This window comes from Hemitrygon akajei, chromosome 8 (genome assembly GCF_048418815.1).
Source record: "Hemitrygon akajei chromosome 8, sHemAka1.3, whole genome shotgun sequence".
Classification (NCBI taxonomy): Eukaryota; Metazoa; Chordata; class Chondrichthyes; order Myliobatiformes; family Dasyatidae; genus Hemitrygon; species Hemitrygon akajei.
The window spans coordinates 174790659-174818563 of record NC_133131.1 but is presented as its reverse complement, the minus strand read 5'-3'; the positions used below and the strand labels follow the sequence as shown (position 1 = coordinate 174818563).

General features: G+C 47.8%; 1 protein-coding gene across 1 annotated transcript in view; it reads left to right on the top strand.

Moving 5' to 3' along the window:
* bop1 (BOP1 ribosomal biogenesis factor) overlaps nt 1-27905 on the top strand; it is a 238685-nt gene that overhangs the window by 204321 nt on the left and 6459 nt on the right. Inside the window, exons 12-15 of the mRNA XM_073055147.1 lie at nt 8148-8328; nt 18456-18744; nt 19771-19855; nt 27417-27524. Coding sequence (XP_072911248.1) covers nt 8148-8328; nt 18456-18744; nt 19771-19855; nt 27417-27524 — 663 coding nt within the window. The remainder of the gene's footprint in view (nt 1-8147; nt 8329-18455; nt 18745-19770; nt 19856-27416; nt 27525-27905) is intronic.

Genomic DNA, 27905 nt, shown 5'->3' with positions numbered 1-27905 from the left:
AGATGGGCAGTTGACTATTGGATGAGATCTCAGGGTACTTGGAGGCACATGATAAGAAAAGGCCATAGTCAGCTTGCTTTCCTCAATGGAAAATCTTGCCTGATAAATGTGTTGGAATTCTTCGAAGAAATAACAAGCAAGATTTGGAGCAAGAAGGCTGTGAGTGGAACGGCTAAGGATTTCCAGAGCAACGGCATTTTTCTACTCGGGCTAAAGAGAGGCAAGACTGCGCAGGCACATGACATCAGCCAGTAGAGCAGGAAAAGTTTTAAAAGGAGACTGCCATATCCAGCGGGCAGCGGAGTGAGAGGTGATGGGGCTTAGACGGTAATGAGGCGAGGTAGGTTCACCTGTGTTAATTGCGGAAAGGATATATGTGTGTGAGGCCAGTTTTCTGTGCTCGGTGTCAGATGTGGGAGGTCCTGGAGTCTCCCAGCCTCCTGGACAGCCATATCTGCACCCGGTGTGTTGAGCTGCAGCTCCTGAGGAACCGAGTTAGGGAACTGGAGATGCAGCTTGATGACCTTCGCCTGGTCAGGGAGAGAGAGGAGTTATAGTCACACCGGGGTCACGGGAGGCAGACAAGTAGGTCACAGTCAAGAGAGGGAAGGGGAAGAGTCAGGTACTAGAGAGTACCCCTGTGGCTGTACCCCTTGATAATAAGTACAGGTAGTCCCTGAGTTACGAACGTCCGACTTACAGACAACTCGTACTTACGAACCGAGGAAGGAGGACGCTGTCTGCCATTTTAAGTCGGATCACGAAGCTGTACGCGATTTTAAGTTGTTGCCGTTGACACTGTGTTGAGTGTTTAACTTTGTATTTGGCTTAAATTTTTCTTGGTAAGATTCACCCTGACCCAGCCCCCCCCCGTTCCAGTCGGCTGGTGGTGCAGTGAGATCAGCGCTAGGCTCGAGAACAGAGGTTCGATCCAGTGACAGTCCACTCCGGTGCCGGGTTGATGTCGATCCAGTGACTCCCGTATCATCCGTGCCAGGTTGATGTCAAGCTCACAACTCTACATTGTAAAAAAAACACTGCCACCTCCAGTTTAAATACCCACGCAGAATATTGTGGAGGATCAAATACCCAAACCCAGCACAGCCCCCACTTGTCCCAGTTATCCTGTCTCAGTGTGGTGGTCCTTAGGACCCAGCGGACCTCGGGAGCCGGTGTAGCTCGGGACCCTCCGCCCACAGTTTTTCTGTTCCATTGACGGGGAGCGATTGCACTTGAAAATAAAGTGGAAATAATAAAGCGTTTGGAAAGAGGTGAAATGTCATCGGTCATTGGAAAAGTGTTAGGCTACAGTCGGTCAACGATCGGAACAACTTTAAAGGATAACGGATAAAGTGAGAATAATGGAGCATGTGAAACGCCCTGCCCCGATGAAAGCTACAATTATTACTAAGCAACATAGTGGTTTAATTATTGGAATACATACGTTTTATATGTATGGAAAGGTAAAATATATACTATATATTAAGACAAACGTTTGACGAACTGATGCTAAATAATACTGAATGTACTTGTTCTGACTTACGTACAAATCCGACTTAAAGACGGACTCAGGAACGGAACTCGTACGTAACCCGGGGACTGCCTGTACTCCTGCTTGAGTACTGTTGGGGGGACAGCCTACCTGGGGTAGAGTCCAGCCCTGTGGCTCAGAAGATTAGGGAAAGGAAGACAATAGGTGCAGAAGTAGACCATTCAGCCCCTCGAGCCTGCACCTCCATTTTGAGATCATGGCTGATCAACTACTATCAATACCCGGTTCCTGCCTTGTCCCCATATCCCTTGATTCCCCTATCCATAAGATACCTATCTAGCTCCTTCTTGAAAGCATCCAGAGAATTGGCCTCCACTACCTTCTGAGGCAGTGCATTCCAGACCCCCACAACTCTCTGGGAGAAGAAGTTCTTCCTTAACTCTGTCCTAAATGACCTACCCCTTATTCTCAAACCATGCCCTCTGGTACTGGACTCTCCCAGCATCTGGAACATATTTCCTGCCTCTATCTTGTCCAATCCCTTAATAATCTTACATCTTTCAATCAGATCCCCTCTCAATCTCCTTAATTCCAGCATGTACAAGCCCAGTCTCTCTAACCTCTCTGTGTAAGACAGTCCAGACATCCCAGGAATTAACCTCGTGAATCTACGCTGCACTTCCTCTACAGCCAGGATGTCCTTCCTTAACCCTGGAGACCAAAACTGTACACAATACTCCAGGGGTGGTCTCACCAGGGCTCTGTACAAATGCAAGAGGATTTCCTTGCTCTTGTACTCAATTTCCTTTGTAATAAAGGCCAACATTCCATTAGCCTTCTTCACTGCCTGCTGCACTTGCTCATTCACCTTCAGTGACTGATGAACAAGGACTCCGAGATTGCTTTGTATTTCTCCCTTACCCAACTCTACACCGTTCAGATAATAATCTGCCTTCCTGTTCTTACTCCCAAAGTGGATAACCTCACACTTATTCACATTAAACGTAATCTGCCAAGTATCTGCCCACTCACCCAGCCTATCCAAGTCACCCTGAATTCTCCTAACATCCTCATCACATGTCACACTGCCACCCAGCTTAGTATCATCAACAAATTTGCTGATGTTATTTTCAATGCCTTCATCCAAATCGTTAATGTAAATGGTAAACAGCTGTGGTCCCAATACCGAGCCCTGTGGCACCCCACTAGTCACCTCCTGCCATTCCGAGAAACACCCATTCACCGCTACCCTTTGCTTTCTATCTATGTCAATGTCTTCCCCCCGATGCCCTGAGCTTTGATTTTACCCACCAATCTCCTATGTGGGACCTTATCAAATGCCTTCTGAAAATCGAGGTACACTACATCCACTGGATCTCCCCCGTCTAACTTCCTGGTTACATCCTCGAAAAACTCCAATAGATTAGTCAAGCATGATTTGCCCTTGGTAAATCCATGCTGGCTCGGCCCAATCCTATCACTGCTATCTAGATATGCCACTATTTCATCCTTAATAATGGACTCTAGCATCTTCCCCACCACCGATGTCAGGCTGACAGGTCGATAGTTCTCTGTTTTCTCCCTCCCTCCTTTCTTAAAAAGTGGGATAACATTAGCCATTCTCCAATCCTCAGGAACTGATCCTGAATCGAAGGAACATTGGAAAATGATTACCAATGCATCTGCAATTTCCAGGGCCACCTCCTTTAGTACCCTAGGATGCAGACCATCTGGACCTGGGGATTTGTCAGCCTTCAATCCCATCAGTCTTCTCATCACCGTTTCCTTCCTAATGTCAATCTGTTTCATTTCTTCTGTTACCCTATGTCCTTGGCCCATCCATACATCTGGGAGATTGCTTGTGTCTTCCTAGTGAAAACAGATCTAAAGTACTCATTAAATTCTTCTGCCATTTCTCTGTTTCCCATAACAATTTCACCCAATTCATTCTTCAAAGGCCCAGCATTGTTCTTAACGAAGGCAGTAGTGATAGGGGACTCTATAGTTAGGGGGTCAGACAGGCAATTCTGTGGACGCAGGAAATAAACTCAGATGGTTGTTTGCCTCCCAAGTCCAGGATGTTTCTGAATGTGTCCAAGATATCCTGCGATGGGAGGGAGAACAGCCAGAGGTCGTGGTACATATTGGTACCAATGACATAGGTAGGAAAAGGGAGGAGGTCCTGAAAACAGAATACAGGGAGTTAGGAAGGCAGTTGAGAAGCAGGACTGCAAAGGCAATAATCTCGGGATAACTGCTTGTGCCACGTGACAGTGAGCTGAGGGATTGGAGCAGGGGGCAGGGATTCAGATTTCTGGACCTGTACAAAAAGGACGGGTTGCACTTGAATCCTAGGGGGACCAATATCCTACTGGGGGGAGTTTGCTAAGGCTACTGGGGAGAGTTTAAGCTAGAGTTGTTCAGGGGTGGGAACCGAACTGAAGAGACTGGCGAGGAGGCGATTGGCTCACAAATAGAGAAAGCTGGGAGACAGCGTGTGAGGGAGGATAGGCAGGAGATAGAGAAGGGACACGCTCAGACAGACGGTTTGAGATGTGTCTATTTTAATGCAAGGAGTGTTGTGAACAAAGTGGATGAGCTTAGAGCGTGGATCAGTACTTGGAGCTATGATATGGTGGCCATTACAGTGACTTGGATGGCTCAGGGACAGGAATGGTTACTTCAAGTGCTGGGTTTTAGATGTTTCAGAAAGGACAGGGAGGGAAGCAAAAGAGGTGGGGGTGTGGCACTGTTGATCAGAGATAGTGTCACGGCTGCAGAAAAGGTGGACGCCATGGGGGGATTGTCTACAGAGTCTCTGTTGGTGGAGGTTAGGAACAGGAAGGGGTCAATAACTTTACTGGGTGTTTTTTATAGGCTGCCTAATAGTAACAGGGATATTGAGGAGCAGATAGGGAAGCAGATCCTGGAAAGGTATAATAGTAACAAAGTTATTACATTAATCGTGTTATTATGTGGCATTGATCATTTGGATAGTCAGAGGCTTTTTCCCAGGGTTGAAATGTTGCCACAAGAGGACACAGGTTTAAGGTGCTGGGGAGTAGGTACAGAGGAGATGTCAGGTGGTGAGTGGTGAGTGCGTGGAACAGGCTGTCGGCAACGGTGGTGGAGGCGGATACGATAGGGTCTTTTAAGAGCTTTTTAGATAGGTACGTGGAGCTTAAATATAGAGGGCTATGGGTAAGTCTAGTCATTTCTAAGGTAGAGACATTTTCAGCACAACTTTGTGGGCCGAAGGGCCTGTATTGTGCTGTAGGTTTTCTATGTTTCTAGTTGTCATGATTGGAGATATTAATTTCCTAAATATCGATTGGCATCTCCCTAGAGCAAGGGGTTTAGATGGGGTGGAGTTTGTTAGGTGTGTTCTGGAAGGTTTCCTGACACAATACGTAGATAAGCCTACAAGAGGAGAGACTGTACTTGATCTGGTATTGGGAAATGAACCTGGTCAGGTGTCAAATCTTTCAGTGGGAGAGCATTTTGGAGATAGCTATCACAATTCTATCTCCTTTACCATACATAGCATTTGAGAGAGATAGGAACAGACATGTTAGAAAAGCGTTTAATTGGTGTAAGGGGAATTATGAGGCTGTCAGGCAGGAAATTGGAAGCTTAAATTGGAAACAGATGTTCTCAGGGAAAAGAACGGAAGAAATGTAGCAAATGTTCAAGGGATATTTGTGTGGAGTTCTGTATAGATACATTCCAATGAGATAGGGAAGTTATGGTAGGGTACAGGAACTGTGGTGTACAAAGGCTGTAATAAATCTAGTCAAGAAGAAAAGAAAAGCTTACAAGAGGTTCAGAGAGCTAGGTAATGTTAGGGATCTAGAAGATTATAAGGCTAACAGGAAGGAGCTTAAGAAGGAAATTAGGAAAGTCAGAAGGGGCCATTAGAAGGCCTTGGCAAGCAGGATTAATGAAAACCCTAAGGCATTCTACAGGTATGTGAAGAGCAAGAGGATAAGACATGAAAGAATAGGACCTATCAAGTGTGACAATGGGGAAGTGTGTATGGAACCAGAGGAAATAGCAGTGGTACTTAATGAATACTTTACCTCAGTATTTACTATGGAACAGGACCTTGCTGATTGTAGTGATGACTTGCAGCAGGCTGAAAAGCTTGAGCATGTAGATATTAAGAAAGAGGATGTGCTGGAGCTTTTGGAAAGCATCAAGTTGGATAAGTCACTGGGACCGGATGAAGTGTACCCCAGGCTACTATGGGAGGCAAGGGAGGAGATTGCTGAGCCTCTGGCAATGATCTTTGCATCATCAATGGGGACGTGATAGGTTCCGGAGGATTGGAGGGTTGCGGATGTTGTTCCCTTATTCAAGAAAGGGAGTAGAGATAGCCCAGGAAATTATAGACCAGTGAGTCTTACTTCAGTGGTTGGTAAGTTGATTGAGAAGATCCTGAGAGGCAGGATTTATGAACATTTGGAGAGGTATAATATGATTAGGAACAGTCAGCATGGCTTTGTCAAGGGCTGGTCATGCCTTACGAGCCTATAGGTAAGCCTAGTAATTTCTACGGTAAGGACATGTTCAGCACAACTTTGTGGGCTGAAGGGTCTGTATTGTGCTGTAGGTTTTCTATGTTTCTAAGATAGACAATGGGGAATCGGTTGTTGTTGTGTTCTGGGATTTTCAGAAGGCCTTTGACAAGGTGCCACACATGAGGCTGCTTAACAACCTCTGAGTCCATGGTATTACAGGAAAGATTCTAGCATAGATAAAGCAATGGCTGATAGGCAGGAGGCAAAGAGCGAGAATGAAGGGAGCCTTTTCTGTCTGGCTGCTGGTGACTAGTGGGGTTCCACTGGCATCTGTGTTGGGACCGATTCCTTTCATGTTATATGTCAGTGATTTGGATGATAGAATTGATGGCTTTATTGCAAAATTTGTTGACGATATGATGATAGGTGGAGGGGCAGGTAGTTCTGAGGAAGTAGAGAGGCTACAGAAGGACTTAGACAGATTGTGAGAATGGGCAAAGAAATGGGAGATGGGATACAGTGCTGGAAAGTGTATGGTCTTGTACTTTGGTAGAAGAAGTGACCATTTTCTTCATGTTGAGTCTGTGGTGAGGAAGGCAAATACAATGTTGGCATTCATTTCAAGAGGACTTGACTATAAAAGCAAGGGTGTAATGAGGAGCAAGGGTGTAATGAGGAGCAAGGGTGTAATGAGGAGCACCGGTGTAATGAGGAGCACCGGTGAGGCCTCACCTGCAGGATTGTGAGCTGTTTTGGGCCTCTTATCTTAGAAAGGATGTGCTGAAACTGGAGAGGGTTCAAAGGAGGTTCACAAAACTGTTCCCAGGATTGAATATCTTGTCATATGAAGAGCGTCTGATGTCACTGGGCCTGTTTTCACTAGATTTCAGGGGTGACCTCATTGAAATCTATCGAACGTTGAAAGGCCTTGATAGAGTGGATGTGGAGAGGATGTTTCCTATGGTGGGAGAATCTAAGGTCTGACAATACAGCCTCAGAATAGAGGGGTGTCCTTGTAGAATAGAGGTGATGAGGGATTTCTTTAGCCAGAGAGTGGTGAATCTGTGGAATTCTTTGCCACAGTCAGCTGTGGAGGCTGTCTTTATGTATATTTAAGGCAGAAGTTGATAGATTCATGACTGGTCAGGACATGAAGGAACACGGGGAGGTGGCAGGAAATTGGAACTGAGAGGAAAATTGGATCAGCCATGATGGAGTGGCAGAGCATTCTCGATGAGCCAAACAGCCTAATACTGCTCCTATGTCTTATGGTCTCTTATTTAATGCCGTTTTGAATGTGACTCATTTATCCCTGCCCTCTGTTGCAGGCAGATGAGGAGGGAAGGTGTATGGAACCGAACATAGGATTTGTCAATATATGGAATTCTCTAACCCAAAAAAAAATTCACGAGCACTGGGCAACAGAAACATCTGCTGAAAGGCTGAAGTGTTGGGGATAGAACTGGAAGAGGTTGCTTGTAAAGAACTACAGCCAGAAATAGGCCTTTTGGCTCATCTGGTCCCTTCAGCCCACAGCTGGACCATACCCCTCCATACCTCGCACTAGTCTGCATTAAATTCCATCTGCTAATTTTCATTTCCTTTTTTCCAGCTGGTCCAGATCCCTCTGCCAGCCGCGATAGTGTTCCTCGCTGTCCACGCACCCCCCCAATCTTGGTGTCTTTTGGAAATTTGCTGATCCAGTTAACCACATTATCATCCAGACCGTTGCTATAGATGACAAACAATGGACACAGCACCAATTCCTGTGGCACACCACTAGTCACAGGCCTTCAGTCAGAGAGGCAACCCTCTACTACCACTCTCTGGTTTCTCCCACAGAGCCAATGTCTAATCCCGTTTACTTCCTCTTCCTAAATGCTGAGCAGTTGAACCTTCTTGACCAGCCTCCCATGTGAAACCTTGTCAAAGGCCTTGCTAAAATCCACATATCCAACATCCACCGCCTTGCCTTCATCAACTTTCCTGGTAACTTCCTCAAAAAACTCCGGCATTGGTTAGAGACAAGCTATGTAGACTATCCCTCAATAGTGTTGAGCGTACATTGGGAATGTGAGCCAGCAGTATATGAATGCTGCCTTCACCGAGTGTATGTGTTTTGTCTGTTTTTGCAGTGAACACTCTGTCATCATCATCAATCCCTGTCTGGGTGATAAGTTATTGTACAACACCACCGACCAGCTAATCGCATCGTTCGAGAAGCCTGACGAGGAGCCGCCCCAGCCCGTGGAGTGGACAGTGGCTGAGGGAGAGACTTTTGATGCAGGATTCCGACTGATCATCAAGCACAACAAGGTCTCCACTCTTATCCGCTGCTGTCCTGTCCCTGAGTACCGTGCCGTGCGACCTCGCCCTCCCTGGCCAAAGTACTGTGCCTCGCGACCTCGCCCTCCCTGGCCAAAGTACCGTGCCTCGCGACCTCGCCCTCCCTCGTCCAATGTACCGTGCCTCGCGACTTCGCCCTCCCTCGTCCAATGTACCGTGCCTCGCGACCTCGCCCTTCCTCGTCCAAGGTACCGTGCCTCGCGACCTCGCCCTCCCTCGTCCAAGGTACCGTGCCTCGCGACCTCGCCCTCCCTCGTCCAAGGTACCGTGCCTCGCGACCTCGCCCTCCCTCGTCCAATGTACCGTGCCTCGCGACCTCGCCCTTCCTCGTCCAAGGTACCGTGCCTCGCGACCTCGCCCTCCCTCGTCCAATGTACCGTGCCTCGCGACCTCGCCCTTCCTCGTCCAAGGTACCGTGCCTCGCGACCTCGCCCTCCCTCGTCCAAGGTACCGTGCCTCGCGACCTCGCCCTCCCTGGCCAAAGTACCGTGCCTCGCGACCTCGCCCTCCCTGGCCAAAGTACCGTGCCTCGCGACCTCGCCCTCCCTCGTCCAAAGTACCGTGCCTCGCAACCTCGCCCTCCCTCGTCCAAAGTACCGTGCCTCGCGACCTCGCCCTCCCTGGCCAAAGTACTGTGCCTCGCGACCTCGCCCTCCCTGGCCAAAGTACCGTGCCTCGCGACCTCGCCCTCCCTGGCCAAAGTACCGTGCCTCGCGACCTCGCCCTCCCTCGTCCAAAGTACCGTGCCTCGCAACCTCGCCCTCCCTCGTCCAAAGTACCGTGCCTCGCGACCTCGCCCTCCCTCGTCCAAGGTACCGTGCCTCGCAACCTCGCCCTCCCTCGTCCAAGGTACCGTGCCTCGCGACCTCACCCTCCCTCGTCCAAGGTACCGTGCCTCACGACATCGCCCTCCCTCGTCCAAGGTACCGTGCCTCACGACATCGCCCTCCCTCGTCCAATGTACCGTGCCTCGCGACCTCGCCCTCCCTGGCCAAAGTACCGTGCCTCGCGACCTCGCCCTCCCTCGTCCAATGTACCGTGCCTCGCGACCTCGCCCTCCCTCGTCCAAGGTACCGTGCCTCGCGACCTCGCCCTCCCTCGTCCAAGGTACCGTGCCTCGCGACCTCGCCCTCCCTCGTCCAAGGTACCGTGCCTCGCGACCTCACCCTCCCTCGTCCAAGGTACCGTGCCTCACGACATCGCCCTCCCTCGTCCAAGGTACCGTGCCTCACGACATCGCCCTCCCTCGTCCAATGTACCGTGCCTCGCGACCTCGCCCTCCCTGGCCAAAGTACCGTGCCTCGCGACCTCGCCCTCCCTCGTCCAATGTACCGTGCCTCGCGACCTCGCCCTCCCTGGCCAAAGTACCGTGCCTCGCGGCCTCGCCCTCCCTCGTCCAAGGTACCGTGCCTCACGACATCGCCCTCCCTCGTCCAATGTACCGTGCCTCGCGACCTCGCCCTCCCTGGCCAAAGTACCGTGCCTCGCGACCTCGCCCTCCCTCGTCCAAGGTACCGTGCCTCGCGACCTCACCCTCCCTCGTCCAAGGTACCGTGCCTCACGACCTCACCCTCCAAGGTACCGTGCCTCACGACCTCACCCTCCAAGGTACCGTGCCTCGCGACCTCACCCTCCCTCGTCCAAGGTACCGTGCCTCACGACCTCACCCTCCAAGGTACCGTGCCTCACGACATCGCCCTCCCTCGTCCAAAGTACCTTGCCTCACGACATCGCCCCCCCTCGTCCAACATGGCCTTAACATAGAACATTATGTGATTGTTTTAGCTGGGGATGAGGGGATAAGCTCACACTACCTATTAAATGTTCTCTAGTTGAGATGGTGTGCATCTCATATAGCTTGACAACCAAGTCCAGATTCTTGCTTTCACCTGTGGCTTACGTTTCCACTGACAGGAGAGGGGCAAAGCAGGGTTACTGCACCTTAAAACCTGTCTCTTCAGGCAGATGGGGTTTATCAGCTCATCTTCGAGAAGGGAAAGTCTGACTGGAAGATCGCACCTATGCTCCGTCTGCCTGAAAAGGCAGGATCTCCTGGCTGCCACCCGTTTCAATTCTACTTCCCATTCCCATTCTAACATGTCAGTCCATGATCTCATCTTCTCACACTCAGGTTGGAGAAGCAACACCTTATATTCTGTCTGGGTAGCCTCGAACTTGGGTAATTGCCCCCCCCCCCCCCACTTCACAATTTAAACTGCCTACTCCCATCGAACTGCGCTGGGGCCATAACCCTCCATACCCTCCTATCCATGACATATCCAAACCTCCTAAACATTGACATCGAGCTCGTGTGGACCACACTCTCACCACCCTCTGAGTGAAGCAGTTTCCCCCTCATGTTCCTCTTAAGCCTTTCACCTTTCCCACTTAGTCCTGCCCAACTTCAGGGGAAAAAACCTGCTTGCACTTACCCTATCTATACCCCTCATAATTTTGTATTCCTCTATCAAGTCTCCTCTCCATCTTCTATGTTCTAAAGCATTCAGTCCTAACCTATTCAGTCCTCCAGACCTGGCAACATCCTCATAAATTTTCTCTGTTCTCTTTCAAACTTATTGACCTCTTTCCTGTAGGTAGGTGTTACAAGGCAAGCAGCCAGATATTTAAAACAAAGCTGCGAAGGAATTTCTTTCTCATCTGCACAAGTACACATATGCATGGGTGCAGTGAAAACTTACTTGCAGCTGCATCATTGGCTGAAAGAACACAATTAAAACAAAAAAAAACAAGTCCATCTTAGATCAGTGATCATTGTGTTGCTAAACTGTAGTGGTTAGGATTGTGCAAAATGGTTCAAGAACCAATTTTGGTTCTTCTAGAAGCAGCTATTGCTGAACGTGGTGGTGTGAGACTTCAGGCTTCTATACCTCCTGCTCAGTGGTAGCTGTGAGAACATGACATGGTCTGGATGTTGCCTTGTGGAGGTGGTGCCTCCTGTAGATGCTGAGGAAGGATGTGTCCATGACGTACTGGGCTGAGTTCACTACTCTTCAGGTTCTTATCTTCCAACACATCCAAATAGCATCATGTTACCTCATTATAGGAAGCTTCAGAGGGGGTGCAGAGGATGCTGCCTGGATTAGAGAACATGTCTTATGAGGAAAGGTTGAGAGAGCTAGGTTGGAGAGTGGAACACCCTCTGGTTAAAGAATTTATGTGCTGGGCCCAGGGCTAAAATGTCTGCTATATTAACCCCCTGGAACGTAGGCTGCTGACTCCCTCCTCACTGATCCTGCTATCTAAAGTTCTGACCTTTCGGTTTAATGACATGGTACCGCCATGCTTTACCCCGCCAGTAATTACTGATTGGGGTTTGATCCCCATCTCTGCTTGCAGGAAGTTTGTATGTTCTCCCCATGACTATGGCTTTCTTCCAGGTGCTCTGATTTCCCCCCACATTCCAAAGATACGCAGGTTAGGATTAGAAACGAGAAAATCTGCAGATGCTAGAAATCCAGGCTACACACAGAAAATGCTGGAAGAACTCAGCAGGTTGGGCAGCATCGATGGAAAAGTGTACAGTCAATGTTTTGGGCTGAAACCCTTCATCAGGACTGGAGAAAAAAAGATGAGCAGAGTTGAAAGGTGGTGGGGGGGGGGGGGGGGGGGGGGAGGGAGAAACCACGAGGTGATAGGTGAAACCGGGAGGGCAGGGGTGAACTGAAGAGTGGGAAGTTGATTGGTGAGAGAGATACAGGGCTGGAGAAGGGGGAGTCTGATAGGAGAGGACAGAAGGCCATGGAAGAAAGAAAAGGGGGAGGAGCACCAGAGGGAGGCGATGGACGGGCAAGGAGATGAGGTGAGAGAGGGAAAAGGGGATAGGGGAATGGTGAAGGAGGGGGAGAGGGATCATTGCCAGAAGTTCGAGAAAGTGATGTTCATGCCATCAGGTTGGAGGCTACCCAGACAGAATATAAGGTGTTGTTCCTCCAACCTGAGTGTGGCCTCATCTTGACAGTAGAGGACACCATGGGCTGACACAGTATATGACCCCAAAAGGCTCACAGATGAAGTGTCGCCTCACCTGGAAGGTGTGTTTAGGGCCTTGAATGGTAGTGAGGGAGGAGGTGTAGGAGCAGGTGTAGCACTTATTCCACTTGCAAGGATAAGTGCCAAGAGGGAGATCAGTGGGGAGAGATGATTGGACAAGGGAGTCGTGTCGGGAGCGATCCGTGCAGGAAGTGGGTGGAGGGAATGATGTGCTTAGTGGTGGCTTCCCATTGGAGATGGCAGGAATGACAGAGAATGATGTGCTGGGGGCGGAGGCTGATGGGGTGGTGAGGATCCTTGTAGGGTGGCGAGAGGATGGGCTGAGTGCAGACGGCCATGAATTGGAAGAGATGAGATTGATGGTGGAGAAAGGGAAGCCCATCTCCTTCATTCTAGAATGAAAAAGCCTCATCCTGAGAGCAGATGCAGTAGCAAAGGGGATGGTGTTTTACAAGAAACAGAGTGGGAAGAGTTATAAGTCCAGGTATATGTGAGAGTCCGTGGGTTTATAATAGACATCAGTAGATAAGCTGTCTCCAGGGATAGAGACAGAGATAAATAAAGGGAAGGGAGGTGTCGGAAATGGACCGAGTAAATTTGAGGGCAGGGTGGACGTTGAAGGCAAAGTTGATGAAGTCGACAAGCTCCACATAGGTGCAGGAAGCAGCACCAGTGCAGTCAACCATGTAGTGTAGGAAAAGTGGGAGATGGCCACCAGTGTAGCCCTGCCTTTTGTTTGAAGGAAGTGAGAGGAGCCAAAGGAGAAATTATTAAGAGTGAGGACAAGTTCCACCGGATGGAGGAGAGTGGTGGTTCTGGAGAAACTGGTTGAGTCTGATGTCCAGAAAGAAAGGGAGTGTTCTGAGGCCTTCCTGGTGGTGGAGGAGGTGTATAGGGGCTGGACATCCATAGTAAGATTAAGATGATGGGGATGAGGGAACTTGAAATCCTTGAAAAGTTCCAGACTGAACCGGGGGGATAAAACAGAGTCGAGGTATGCCGATATGAGTTCAGTGGGGCAGGAACAAGCTGAAACAATGGGTCTACCTGGGCAAGCATTTTAATTCCACTTCCCATTCCCATTTCAACATGTCAATCCAAGGCCTTAACTGTCGCGATGAGGCCACACTCAGGTTGGAGGACCAACACCTTGTATTTCATCTGTGTAGCTTCCAACTTGATGGCATGAACATCGATTCCTTGAATTTCCAGTAATGGTCCACCTTCCTCCCTCCTTCACCAGTCCCCATCTCCTATTCCCTCTCACCTTATCTCCTTGCCCGTCCATCGCCTCCCTCTGGTGCTCCGCCCCCTTTTCTTTCTTCCATGGTCTTCTACCCTCTCCTATCAGATTCCCCTTCTCCAGCCCTATATCTTTTTCACCAATCAACTTCCTAGCTCTTTACTTCACCCCTCCCAGTTTTACCTATCACCTACCACCAGGTACTTCTTCCTCCCCTCCCCCCACCTTCTTAGTCTGACTGCATCTTTTATTCCAGTCCCAATGAAGGGTCTTGGCCTGAAACGTGTTTACTCTTTTCCATAGATGCTGCCTAGCCTGCTGAGTTCCTCCAGCATTTTGTGTGTGTTGCTCGGATTTCCAGCATCTGCAGATAATCTCTTGTTTACTATCACTTTTTGAAGGCCAATGTGCCAAAATCTTTCTTTACGACCTTATCTACCTGTGACACCACTTTCAATGAATTATGGGTCTATATATCCAGATCCCCTTGTTCTTCCACGCTAGTCAATGCCCTACCGTTCTCTGTGTAAGACCTGCCCTTGTTTGGTCAGACCAAAGTGCGGCACTTTGCACTTGTCTGCATTAAATTCCATCTGCTATTTTTCAGCTCTTTTTTTCCAGCCGGTCCAGATCTCTCTGTGAGGAATGATAGCCTTCCTCATTGTCCACTACACCCCCAATCTTGGTGTCATTTGGAAATTTGCTGATCCAGTTAACCACATTATCATCTAGATCGTTGCTATAGATGACAAACAATGGACACAGCACCAATCCCTGTAGCGCTCTACCAGTCACAGACCTTCAGTCAGAGAGGCAACCATCTACTACCACTCTCTGGCATCTCCCACGAAGCCAATGTCTACTCCAGTTTCGTACCTCATCTTGAATGCCGAGCAACTGAACCTTCTTGACCAACCTCCCATGCGGGGCCTTGCCAGATGCCTTAGTAAAGTTCACGTAGACAACATACACTTCCTTGCCTTCATCAATTTTCCTGGTAACTTCCCCATATGTTCCTTGTGTATACTTGTCCTTGAGACTGGTGGTACAAGCTTTCAGACTTTTATATCTTCTGCCCAGTGGGAGCAGGGGAAGTGCAGTAACCCAGGAGGCAGCACAGTAATGTAATCCCATTACGGCACCAGTGATCTGGATTCAGTTCCCTCTGGAGTTTGTACGTTCTCCCATGCCCACGTTGCGATCCTCCACATGCTCCAGTTTCCTCCCACATTCCTAAGATGTAGGGTAAAAATTTCAAAGTACGATATACAAACCTGAGATACCTTTTCTTGCGGGCAATCACAGTAAGTACAAGAAACACAACAGAATCAATGAAAGACTCTGCACCCAGCAGGATGGACAAATAACCAATGTGCAAAGCACAACATCTACAACCACAAAAACAAGAAATAATAATAAATAAATAATAACACATCAAGGACATGAGTTGAAGAGTCTTTGAAAGCGAGCCCATAGGTTGTGGGAACAGTTCAGTGATTTCTCAAGTGAATTTGAATGAAGTTATCCCCTGTGGTTAAAGAGCTTGCTAGTTGAGGGGTTATAACTGTTCCTGATCCTGGTGGTGTGAGTCCTGTGGCTCCTGCACAACCTTCTCGATGGCAGCAGTTAAGTAATAGATAGATAGATAGATAGATACTTTATTCATCCCCATGGGGAAATTCAACTTTTTTCCAATGTCCCATACACTTGTTGTAGCATTGCCTGGATGCTGGGGGTCCCTGATGATGGGTGCTGCTTTCTATAGATGTGCTCAGTAATGTGGTGGGCTTCACCCATGTTCCACTGGGCCATATCCACTATTACTTACAGGGTTTTCTGGTCAAGAGCGTTAGTTTTTCTATACCACGCCAAGGTGCAACCAGTCAGTATATTCTCCACCACACATCTATATAAGTTTACCTAAGTTTTATGTGACACACCAACTCTTTGCAAACATCTAAAAAAAAAAGTAGAGGTGCTGCTGTGCTTTCTTCGTAATGGCACTTACGTGCTGGAGCCAGGACTGATAATAGTGAGCACGTTAAGGCTGCTGGCCCCCTCCACTGCCGAGTCCCCAATGAGGACTGGCTCATGGACCTCCCGTTTTCTTCAGCCCTTGGTCTGGCTGACTTTGAAAGAGCGGTTATTGTTGTGGCATCATTCGGCCAGATTTGTAGTCTCCCTCCAAAATGCTGATTCATCACTACTTGGCCAATAGGCGTGGTGTCATCAATATGGTATTCGAGCTGTGGTAATCGGACATATGGGTTCATTGGGTTGCATTTCGAAATCTAAAAACTGTCTCTGTGGGTTTGCATGCAACTACTTGCTTTTCCCTGTGTGCCCTGGTTTCTTCCATCTTTCCCACAGAATTGGAGAATCAGGAACTACAGGGCATAAAGGGTGAGAGGGGAAAGAGTTAATAGGAAACTGAGGGGCAGAGAAGGACTTGTTCCACCTCCAGACCAATCAGAGGAAATAGCTGAGGCAGGTAAACTAACAGCATGAGACATTAGACCATATAGGAGCAGAAATTGGCCATTCGGCCCATCGAGTCTGCTCCGCCATTCAATCATGGGCTGATCCAGTTCTTCCAGTCATCCCCATACCCTTTGATGCCCTGGCTAATCAAGAACCTATCTATCTCTGCCTTAAATACTCTCAATGACTTGGCTTCACAGTTGCTCGTGGCAACAAATTCCACAGATTTACCACCTCTGACTAAAGTAATTTCTCTGCATCTCAGTTCTAAATGGACGTCCTTCAATCCTGAAGTCGTGCCCTCTTGTCCTAGAATCCCCTACCATGGGAAATAACTTTGCCATTTCTAATCTGTTCAGGCCTTTTAACATTCGGAATGTTTCTCTGAGATTCCACCCCCCCCCCCCCCATTCCCCTGAACTCCAGGGAATGCAGCCCATGAGCTGCCAGATGTTCCTCATACGGTAACCTTTTCATTCCTGGAATCATTCCTGTGAATTTTCTCTGAACCCTCTCCAATGTCAGTATATCCTTTCTAAAATAAGGAGCCCAAAACTGCACACAACACTCCAAGTGTGGTCTCACGAGTGCCTTATAGAGCCTCAACACCACATCCCTGATTTTATATTTTATATCTCTAGAAATGAGTGCCAACATTGCATTCACCTTCTTCACAACAGAATCAACCTGGAGGTTAACCTTTAGGATATCTTGCACAAGGACTCCCAAGTCCCTTTGCATCTCTGCATTTTGAATTCTCTCCCCATCTAAATAATAGCCTTCCTGTTTATTTCTTCCACCAAATTGCATGACCATATACTTTCCAACATTGTATTTTATTTGCCACTTCTTTGCCTATTCCCCTAAACGATCTAAATCTCTTTGCAGGCTCACTGTTTCCTCTACACTACCCACTCCTCCGCCTATCTTTGTATCATCAGCAAATTTAGCCACAAATCCATTAATACCATAGTCCAAATCATTGACATACATCGTAAAAATCAGCGGACCCAACACTGACCCCTGTGGAACTCCACTGGTAACCAACAGCCAGCCAGAATAGGATCCCTTTATTCCTGCTCTGTTTTCTGCTGATCAGCCAATGCTCCACCCGTGCCAGTAACTTCCCTGTAATTCCATGGGCTCTTATCTTGATAAGCAGCCTCATGCCCGGCGCCTTGTCAAAGGCCTTCTGAAAATCCAAGTACACCACATCTACTGCATCTCCTTTGTCTACCCTGCTTGTAATTTCCTCAAAGAATTGTAGTAGGTTTGTTAGGAAACCACGCTGGCTTTGGCCTATCTTGTCATGTGCCTCCAAATACTCTCTAATCTCATCCCTAACAATCGATTCTAATAACTTCTCAACCACTGATGTCAGGCTGACAAGTCTATAGTTTCCTTTCTGCTGCCGCCCACCCTTCTTAAATAACGGAGTAACATTTGCAATTTTCCAATCATCCGGAATTAGAGTAGAATTAGGCCATTTGGCCCATCAAATCTGCTCTGCTATTTCATCATGGCTGATCCATTTCACTCTCAACCCCACTCTCCTGCCTTCTCCCCATAACTTTTCACACCCTGACTAATCAAGAACCGATCAACTTCTGCTTTAGATATATCCAATGACTTGGCCTCCACAGCCATCTTTGGCAGTAAATTCCACAGATTCAACACCCTCTGGCTAAAGAAATTCTTCCTCATCTTTGTTCTAAATGGACATCCGTACATTCTGAGGTCCTAGACTCCAACACTAAAGGAAACATCCTCTCCGCAGTAACTGTATCAACGCCTTTCAATATTGGATAGATTTCAGGGAGATTTCCCCCCACCCCCATTCTTCTAGATTCCAGTGAGTACAGGCCGAGAGGCATTAAGTGCTCCAAATACGTTAATCCTTTCACTCCCAGAATCATTCTCATGAACCTCCTCTGGATCCTCTCTAATGCTAGCACATCCTTTCTTAGATAAAGGGCCCAAAACTGCTCACAGTAGTCTAAATGTGGTCCGTCCAATGCCTTATAAAGCCTCAGCATTACATCCTTGCTTTTATATTCTAGTCCTCTCGAAATGAATGCTAACATTGCATTTGCCTTCCTCACCACTGACTCAACCTGTAAATTGTCCTTCAGGGAATCCCGCACAAGGTCCCCTTGCACCTCTGATTTCTGAACTTTCTCCCCATTTTTAAAAACGTGTAAAATAATTCTTTAAAGTACATGGATAGGAAAGGTTCATAGGGATGTGGACCAAATGGAATTAGCATAGATGATGTATTGGATGGCACGGTCTGTGCTTTGTGACTATCCTCATAAGCAGGTGGTAAGCTGCCCCCAGAGTGACTCTCTCTTTCCCTCCACAGCTGGTGAAGCAGGTAACGTGGCACGGCAAGGGCGACTACTTTGCCTCAGTTATCCCGGAGAATGGCAACGCCCAGGTCCTCATCCACCAGTTGAGCCGGCGGCGCAGTCAGAACCCTTTCCGCAGGAACAAAGGAATGGTGCAGTGTGTCCGTTTCCACCCTGTCCGGCCCTTCTTCTTCGTGGCCACACAGCGCTACGTCCGTGTGTACAACCTCCTCAAGCAGGAACTCACCAAGAAACTGATGACCAACTGCAAGTGGGTGTCCAGCATGGCCGTCCACCCTGGGGGTAAGTGGCTCCATGGTACTGACCCTTCCCGGTCCTTGAGCTGGGGCAGGGCTGCATCTCCTGCTCCTCGTTCACATCCTTCTGTAAATCCGGCAGTCCCTCGTACATCCCCCACTCCACCTCAACCAACATAGAATGGTAGCCGTTGTGTAACACAAAAAGCTGGAGCAATTCTACAGGTCAGGCAGCATTTATGGAAATGAATAAACAATTGATGTTGTGGACTGAGACCCTTCATCGGGACTGGAAAGGAAAGGAGAAGATGTCAGAATAAAAAGATGGGGGGAGGGAAGGAGGACCAGCTAGAAGGTGAAGCCGGATGGGTGGAGGAGGGCAAATGAAGTAAGAATCTGGGAGGTGATAGTTGGAAAAGGCGAAAGGCTGGAGATGAACGAATCTGATAGGAGAGAAGAGTGGATCTATAGGAGAGAAAGAGAAGGAGGAGGGGACCCAGAGAGAGACCATAGACAGGTGAGGAGGAGAGCTAAGTGTCCAGAAGTGGAGAATAGAAGAAAAGGAGGGGAAATTACTGGAAGGAGAAATTGATGCTCCTGCCATTGGGTTGGAGGCCATCCAGACAGAATATGAGATGTTGCTCCTTCAATCTGAGAGAGGCCTCATCGTGCAGAAGAGGAGGCCGTGGACCAACATGGGAATGGGGATAGGAATTAAAATGGTTGACTTCTAGGAAATTTTGCTTTTTGTGTGTATTGCTCTGGTTTTCCAACATCTACAGAATCTTGGACTCCATTTCTGGAGAATTTGCAGCTCCATTTCTGTGCTGTGGCTCTATAAATGAGAGGGGCTTAATCGCCTCCTGATCCTGCATTCCTTCCCCGTAGTAAGAAGCTCACTTGCAGTGATGTTGGCTGTTCAGTTAACATCCGCTGTGCCCCAGCAGGGCTATTCCTCTCTGCTTGGCTGCTGCCGCCTTGCTTTTCTAATCTCCCCTCTACCTGCGTCAGTGTCAGCTTTCCCAGCCTCATGCGCCAAGAGTTAACAGTCAGTGTTGAATGTGTTCAACAGGAGATAATGTGATCTGTGGAAGTTATGACAGCCGCCTGGCCTGGTTCGACCTGGATCTCTCCACCAAGCCTTACAAAGTGCTCAGGTCAGTGCCACTCTCTGCAAAGCGGTTTATTGTCCTGTCTGGCATGGTAGCACGCCACATACATCACCGGCAGCCTGGGTTTGATTGCTGCTGCTGTCTTTACATGTTCTCCCTGTGACTGCCAGTTTCCTCCAAGGGCTCAGTGCCCTCCCACATTCCAAAGCTGTGGGGTGGGTAGTGAGTTGTGGGGTGGGTAGTGAGTTGTGGGATGGGTAGTGAGTTGTGGGATGGGTAGTGAGTTGTGGGGTGGGTAGTGAGTTGTGGGGTGGGTAGTGAATTGTAGGGAGGGTAGTGAATTGTGGGGTGGGTAGTGAGTTGTGGGGTGGGTAGTGAGTTGTGGGGTGGGTAGTGAGTTGTAGGGAGGGTAGTGAGTTGTAGGGAGGGTAGTGAGTTGTGGGGTGGGTAGTGAATTGTGGGGTGGGTAGTGAATTGTGGGGTGGGTAGTGAGTTGTGGGGTGGGTAGTGAGTTGTGGGGAGGGTAGTGAGTTGTGGGATGGGTAGTGAGTTGTGGGGAGGGTAGTGAGTTGTGGGATGGGTAGTGAGATGTGGGGAGGGTAGTGAGTTGTGGGGTGGGTAGTGAGTTGTGGGATGGGTAGGGAGTTGTGGGGAGGGTAGTGAGTTGTGGGGAGGGTAGTGAGTTGTGGGGTGGGTAGTGAGTTGTGGGGAGGGTAGTGAGTTGTGGGGTGGGTAGTGAGTTGTGGGGAGGGTAGTGAGTTGTGGGGTGGGTAGTGAGTTGTGGGGTGGGTAGTGAGTTGTGGGGAGGGTAGTGAGTTGTGGGGTGGGTAGTGAGTTGTGGGGAGGGTAGTGAGTTGTGGGGTGGGTAGTGAGTTGTGGGGAGGGTAGTGAGTTGTGGGGTGGGTAGTGAGTTGTGGGGTGGGTAGTGAGTTGTGGGTAGGGTAGTGAGTTGTGGGGTGGGTAGTGAGTTGTGGGGAGGGTAGTGAGTTGTGGGGAGGGTAGTGAGTTGTGGGATGGGTAGTGAGTTGTGGGGAGGGTAGTGAGTTGTGGGGTGGGTAGTGAGTTGTGGGATGGGTAGTGAGTTGTGGGGAGGGTAGTGAGTTGTGGGATGGGTAGTGAGTTGTGGGATGGGTAGTGAGTTGTGGGGTGGGTAGTGAGTTGTGGGGTGGGTAGTGAGTTGTGGGGAGGGTAGTGAGTTGTGGGATGGGTAGTGAGTTGTGGGGTGGGTAGTGAGTTGTGGGGAGGGTAGTGAGTTGTGGGGTGGGTAGTGAGTTGTGGGGTGGGTAGTGAGTTGTGGGGTGGGTAGTGAGTTGTGGGGATGGGTAGTGAATTGTGGGGTGGGTAGTGAGTTGTGGGATGGGTAGTGAGTTGTGGGGTGGGTAGTGAGTTGTGGGGAGGGTAGTGAGTTGTGGGGTGGGTAGTGAGTTGTGGGATGGGTAGTGAGTTGTGGGGATGTTGCGTTGGTGCCAGAAGCATGGTGATACTTGTGAGCTGTCTCCAGCACGTCCTCAGACTGCTGATGATTGACACAAACAACTCACTTCAGTGTACGTATGCCAAATAAAGCTAATCTCACCTTTGAGGGACTGGTAATGGACCAGCTTGCTGTAACCCTGCTGGGCAGACGATGCTTTATTCTCCCTCGAGTGCACCAGACTCAGTTCTGTATTGGACTAGTGGATCTCATCCACCCTGCTCATGGACTGTTTGTCCCACTCCCATCAGGGAGTGAGGTTCCGTAGCATCCACGCCAGGACCACCAGCCTCAAAAACAGTTACTTTCCCCAAGCAGTAAAGCCGATCAACACCCCCACCCACCACTACTTTATCATTTCCTGTGGCTAACGTCACTTTATGGACATACAATCAATCTATGTAGATTAGCTATCTTACGTATTTATAAGATCATAAGACATAGGAGTAGAATTAGGCCATTTGGCCCATCAAGTCTGCTCCGCCATTCAATCATGGCTGATACATTTTTCCCTCTCCTTAACCCCACTCCCTGGCCTACCCCCCCCCCCCCCCGCAACCTTTGATGCCATGGCCAATCAAGAACCTATCAATATCCACCTAATACACCCATTGGCCTGGCCTCCACAGCTGCCTGTGACAACAGATTCCACAAATTCACCATTCTGGCGAAAGAAATGCCCCCACATCTGTTTTAAATGGATGCCCCTCTATCCTGAGGCTGTGCCCTCTTGTCCCAGACTCCTCCACCATGGGAAACATCCTTTCCACATCTACTCATTCTAGCCCTTTCAACATTCAAAAAGTTTCAATGAGATTCCCCCCCCCCCCCCCCCCCCATCCTTCTAAATTCTAGTGAGTACAGACCCAGAACCATGAAACGTTCCTCATATGATAACACTTTCATTCCCGGAATCATCCTTGTGAACCTCCTCTGGACCCTCTCCAATGCCAGCACATCTTTTCTTAGATGAGGAGCCCAAAACTGTTCACAATACTCAAGGTGAGGCCTCACTAGTGCCTTATAAAGCCTCAGCATCACATTCCTGTTCTTGTATTCGTGACCTCTGAAATGAATGCTAACATTGCATTTGCCTTCTTCACCAGTGACTACCTGAAAGTTAACCTTTAGGGTGTTCTGCACAAGAACTCTGAAATCCCTTTGCATCTCAGAATTTTTGATTTTCTCCCTGTTTAGAAAATAGTCTGCACATTTATTTCTACTTCCAAAGTGCATGATCGTGCATTTTTCAATATTGTATTTCATTTGCCACTTTCTTGCCCATTCTCCTAATCTGTCTGTCCTTCTGCATCCCACCTGTTTCCTCAACACTACCTGCCCCTCCACCAATCTTCATATCATCTGCAAACTTGGCAACAAAGCCATCTATTCCATCATCTAAATCATTGATATACAGCATAAAAAGAAGTGATCCCAACACTGACCCCGCGGAACACCATTAGTCACTGGCAGCCAACCAGAAAAGGATCCTTTTATTCCCACTCACTGCCTCCTACCAATCAACCAATGCCCTAACTGTGTTAGTAACTTTCCTGTAATACCATGGGCTCTTAACTTGGTAAGCAGCCTCATGTGTGGCAACTTCCACTGCATCCTACTTAAATCGCCTCACAGAATTTCAACAGGTTCATCAGGGAATATTCCTTTAAGAAAATCTTAACCACATAACCATATAACAATTACAGCACGGAAACAGGCCATCTCGGCCCTTCTAGTCCGTGCCAAACGCTTACACTCACCTAGTCCCTCTGGCCCGCACTCAGCCCATAACCTTCCATTCCTTTCCTGTCCATATACCTATCCAATTTTACTTTAAATGACAATACCAAACCTGCCTCTACCACTTCTACTGGAAGTTCGTTCCACACAGCTACCACTCTCTGAGTAAAGAAATTTCCCCCATGTTACCCTTAAACTTTTGCCCCCAACTCTCAACTCATGTCCTCTTGTTTGAATCTCCCCTACTCTCAATGGAAAAAGCCTATCCACGTCAACTCTATCTATCCCCCTCATAATTTTAAATACCTCTATCAAGTCCCCCCTTAACTTTCTACGCTCCGAAGAATAAAGACCTAACTTGTTCAATCTTTCCCTGTAACTTAGGTGCTGAAACCCAGGTAACATTCGAGTAAATCTTCTCTGTACTCTCTCTATTTTGTTGACATCTTTCCTATAATTTGGTGACCAGAACTGTACACAATACTCCAAATTCGGCCTTACCAATGCCTTGTAAAATTTTAACATTACATCCCAACTCCTATACTCAGTGCTCTGATTTTATAAAGGCCAGCATACCAAAAGCTTTCACCACCACCCTATCCACATGAGATCCCACCTTCAGGGAACTATGCACCATTATTCCTAGATCACTCTGTTCTACTGCATTCTTCAATGCCCCACCACTTAACATGTATGTCCTATTTGGATTATTCCTACCAAAATGTAGCACCTCACACTTATCAGCATTAAACTCCATCTGCCATCGTTCAGCCCACTCTTCTAACTGGCCTAAATCTCTCTGCAAGCTTTGAGAACCTACTTCATTATCCACAACGCCACCTACCTTAGTATCATCTGCATACTTACTAATCCAATTTACCACTCCATCATCCAGATCATTAATGTATATGGCAAACAACATTGGACTCAGTACAGATCCCTGAGGCACACACCACTAGTCACCGGCCTCCAACCTGACAAACAGTTATCCACCACTACTCTCTGGCATCTCCCATTTTACTACTTCAATAGTAATACCTAACGATTGAACCTTCCTAACTAACCTTTCGTGCAGAACCTTATCAAAAACCTTACTGAAGTCCACATAGACAACATCCACTGCTTTACCCTCGTCAACTTTCCTCATCCTGTTCAAAAAACTAAATAAGATTTGTCAAACATGACCTTCCACACACAAATCCATGCTGACTGTTCCTAATCAGACCCTGTCTATCCAGATAATTATATATACCATCTCTAAGAATACTTTCCATTAATTTACCCAACACTGACGTCATACAGGCCGATAATTGCTAGGTTTACTCTTAGAACCCTTTTTAAACAATGGAACCACATGAGCAATACGCCAATCCTCCGGCACCATCCCCATTTCTAATAACATTTGAAATATTTCTGTCAGAGCCCCTGCTATTTCTACACTAACTTCCCTCAAGGTCCTAGGGAATATCCTGCGAGGATCCGGAGATTTATCCACTTTTATATTCTTTAAAAGCGCCAGTACTTGCTCCTCTTTAATCGTCATAGTTTCCATAACTTCCCTACTTGTTTCCCTTACCTTACACAATTCAATATCCTTCTCCTTAGTGAATACCGAAGAAAAGAAATTGTTCAAAATCTCCCCCATCTCTTTCGGCTCGACACATAGCTGTCCACTCTGATTCTCTAAGGGACCAATTTTATCCCTCACTATCCTTTTGCTATTAATATAACTGTAGAAACCCTTTGGTTTTATTTTCACCTTACTTGCCAAAGCAACCTCATATCTTCTTTTAGCTTTTCTAATTTCTTTCTTAAGATTCTTCTTACATTCTTTATATTCCTCGAGCACCTCATTTACTCCATGTTGCCTATATTTATTGTAGATATCTCTCTTTTTCCTAACCAAGTTTCCAATATCCCTTGAAAACCATGACTCTCTCAAAATTTTAACCTTTCCTTTCAACCTAACAGGAACATAAAGATTCTGTACCCTCAAAACTTCACCTTTAAATGACCTCCATTTCTCTATTACATCCTTCCCATAAAACAAATTGTCCCAATCAACTTCTAAATCCTTTCGCATCTCCTCAAAGTTAGCCTTTCTCCAATCAAAAATCTCAGCCCTGGGTCCAGTCCTATCCTTCTCCATAATTATATTGAAACTAATGACATTGTGATCACTGGACCCGAAATGCTCCCCAACACATACCTCTGTCACCTGACCTATTTCATTCCCTAACAGAAGATCCAACACTGCCCCTTCTCTAGTCGGTACCTCTATGTATTGCTGCAAAAAACTATCCTGCACACATTTTACAAACTCTAAACCATCCATCCCTTTTACAGTATGGGCTTCCCAGTCTATGTGTGAAAAATTAAAATCTCTCACAATCACAACCCTGTGCTTACTACAAATATCTGCTATCTCCTTGCAAATTTGCTCCTCCAATTCTCGGTCCCCATTAGGTGGTCTATAATACACCCCTATAAGTGTTACTACACCTTTCCCATGCCTCAATTCCACCCAAATAGCCTCCCTAGACGAGCCCTCTAATCTATCCTGCCAGAGCACCACTGTAATATTTTCTCTGACAAGCAAAGCAACACCTTCCCCTCTTGTCCCACCAACTCTATCACACCTGAAGCAACGAAATCCAGGAATATTTAGTTGCCAATCACACCCTTCCTGCAACCATGTTTCACTAATAGCTACAACATCATATTTCCAGGTATCAATCCATGCTCTAAGCTCATCCATCTATCTTACAATGCTCCTAGCATTAAAATAAATGCATTTAAGAAATTCTCCACCTCTTCCTCTCTGTTTATCTCTAATAGTACAAAGAACTTTACTGTCTTCTTTTTCTTCCTTCTCCCATACATCTGTTCCTACACTCTGGTTCCCCTTCCCCCTCATTCTAGTTTAAATCCACTGGAGCCTCTCTAGCAAACCTACCTGCAAGAATATTTGTCCCCCTCCAGTTCAGATGTAAACCGTCCCACCGGAACAGGTCCCACCTTCCCTGGAAAACTGCCCAATTATCTATAAATCTGAAGCCCTCCCTCCTGCACCATGTCTTCAGCCACATGTTGATGTGCACTACTTTACTATTTCTAAACCCACCTGCACGTGGCACTGGTAGCAATCCTGAGATTGCTATCCTGGATGCCCTGTCTTTTAACTTGGCACCTAGCTCCCTATACTCACCTTTCAGGACCTCCTCACTCTTCCTATCCACATCATTGGTTCCTACATGGACCACGACATCCGGCTGCTCACCCTCCCTCTTGAGAATACTATGAACTCGATCCGAGATATCGCGGACCCTGGCAACAGACCATCCGGGATTCTCGATCTCTTCCACAGAACCTCCTATCTGTCCCCCTAACTATCTAATCCCCTATCACTACTGCTCTCCTCTTTTCCCTCCTTCCCTTCTGAGCTGAGGGTCCAGTCTCGGTGCCAGAGATGCAACCACTGCAACTTGTCCATGGTAGGTCGTCCCCATCAACAGTATCCAAAACGGTATACTTATTGTTGATGGGAACGGCCACAGGGGTGCTCTGCTCTTCCTGTCTATTCCCCTTCCCTCTCCTGACAGTCACCCAACTACCTGTCTCCTGACTCCTAGGGGTGACTATCTCCCTGAAACTCCTGTCTATTTCTGCCCCTGCCTCCCGAATGATCCGAAGGTCATCCAGTTCCAGCTCCAGTTCCCTAACACGGTTTGTCAGGAGCTGCAGCTGGATGCACCTTTTGCAGGTATAGTCATCGGGGACAGCTGTGCTCACCCTGACTTCCCACATACTGCAAATGGAGCACTCAACTGCCCTAACTGCTGCCTCCATTACCTACTCCTAATCTAATTAGATTAATTAAAGGAGCTTACCCGGCCTTACCTCACCTGGAGTGAAGCTCGTCCTCAGTCTCTGCTCGCTATTTAAATTCCCCCACTAATCTCAGAGGCCGACTTTCACGCGCTTGCGCAGTCGTGCCCCATTCAACCTCACCTGTCTCTTCTTGCCGAAGCTTGATTGAGCCAAGCTGTCCCACTCTGCCTCAGTCCACTCCGACAATTGCTGCTACGACGATGGCCGCTGTATATGGCGGTCTTTCTTTTAAACCTTTGGCGCGCTACGTCACGCGCCTGTGCAGTCTAGCCTCTTTGCCCCGATCAGTTAAAAAAAACAGCTGCTCTCCGAGCTTCTTTTACCTCTTCCCTCTCCACCTCTTGCTTCAATTTAAGGGATATATTTATTGTGTTTTTTTAATATTTTTTGTGTGCTGTATCGGATCCAGAGTAACAATTATTTATTATCCAGAGTAACGCTTGTGTATTGGAAATGACATTAAACAATCTCAAATCAGTATTTTTGTTGTTTTCTTTACAGGCATCACAAGAGAGCTCTGCGAGGTGTAGCTTTCCACAGGCATTATCCGCTTTTTGCCTCGGCATCTGACGATGGCACGGTCATTGTCTGCCATGGAATGGTGTACAGGTACATCGCTTTTCTTCCATGCTAGTCTCAGTTTCTGTATCGTGTGTGTGGGTCCCTCTCTTACCCCTCCCCGCTACTTCCCGTTCAATTGTGCGTCTCACACAGAGTGGAAGAGGCCTCAATTCGGGGAGTTTGGACCAGACAGGTTGGAATCAAACTAGATGAAGTTTAGTGAACAATCTGAAGTTCAGGGGAGAGCTGAGGCAGAGGACAGGTAGTCTAAAACCTAAAGCTGCCAAGGTAGCGGGAGGTGTAGAGGCTGAAATGATGGTGAGGTTTGCTGAAGAACAGTATGGAGACAAGTCTGAGAACAAAGTGGAAGCTAATATTAAAGTTTGGTGGAGATGTGGATAGTGGAGCAGGCTGTTGTAAATTACAACA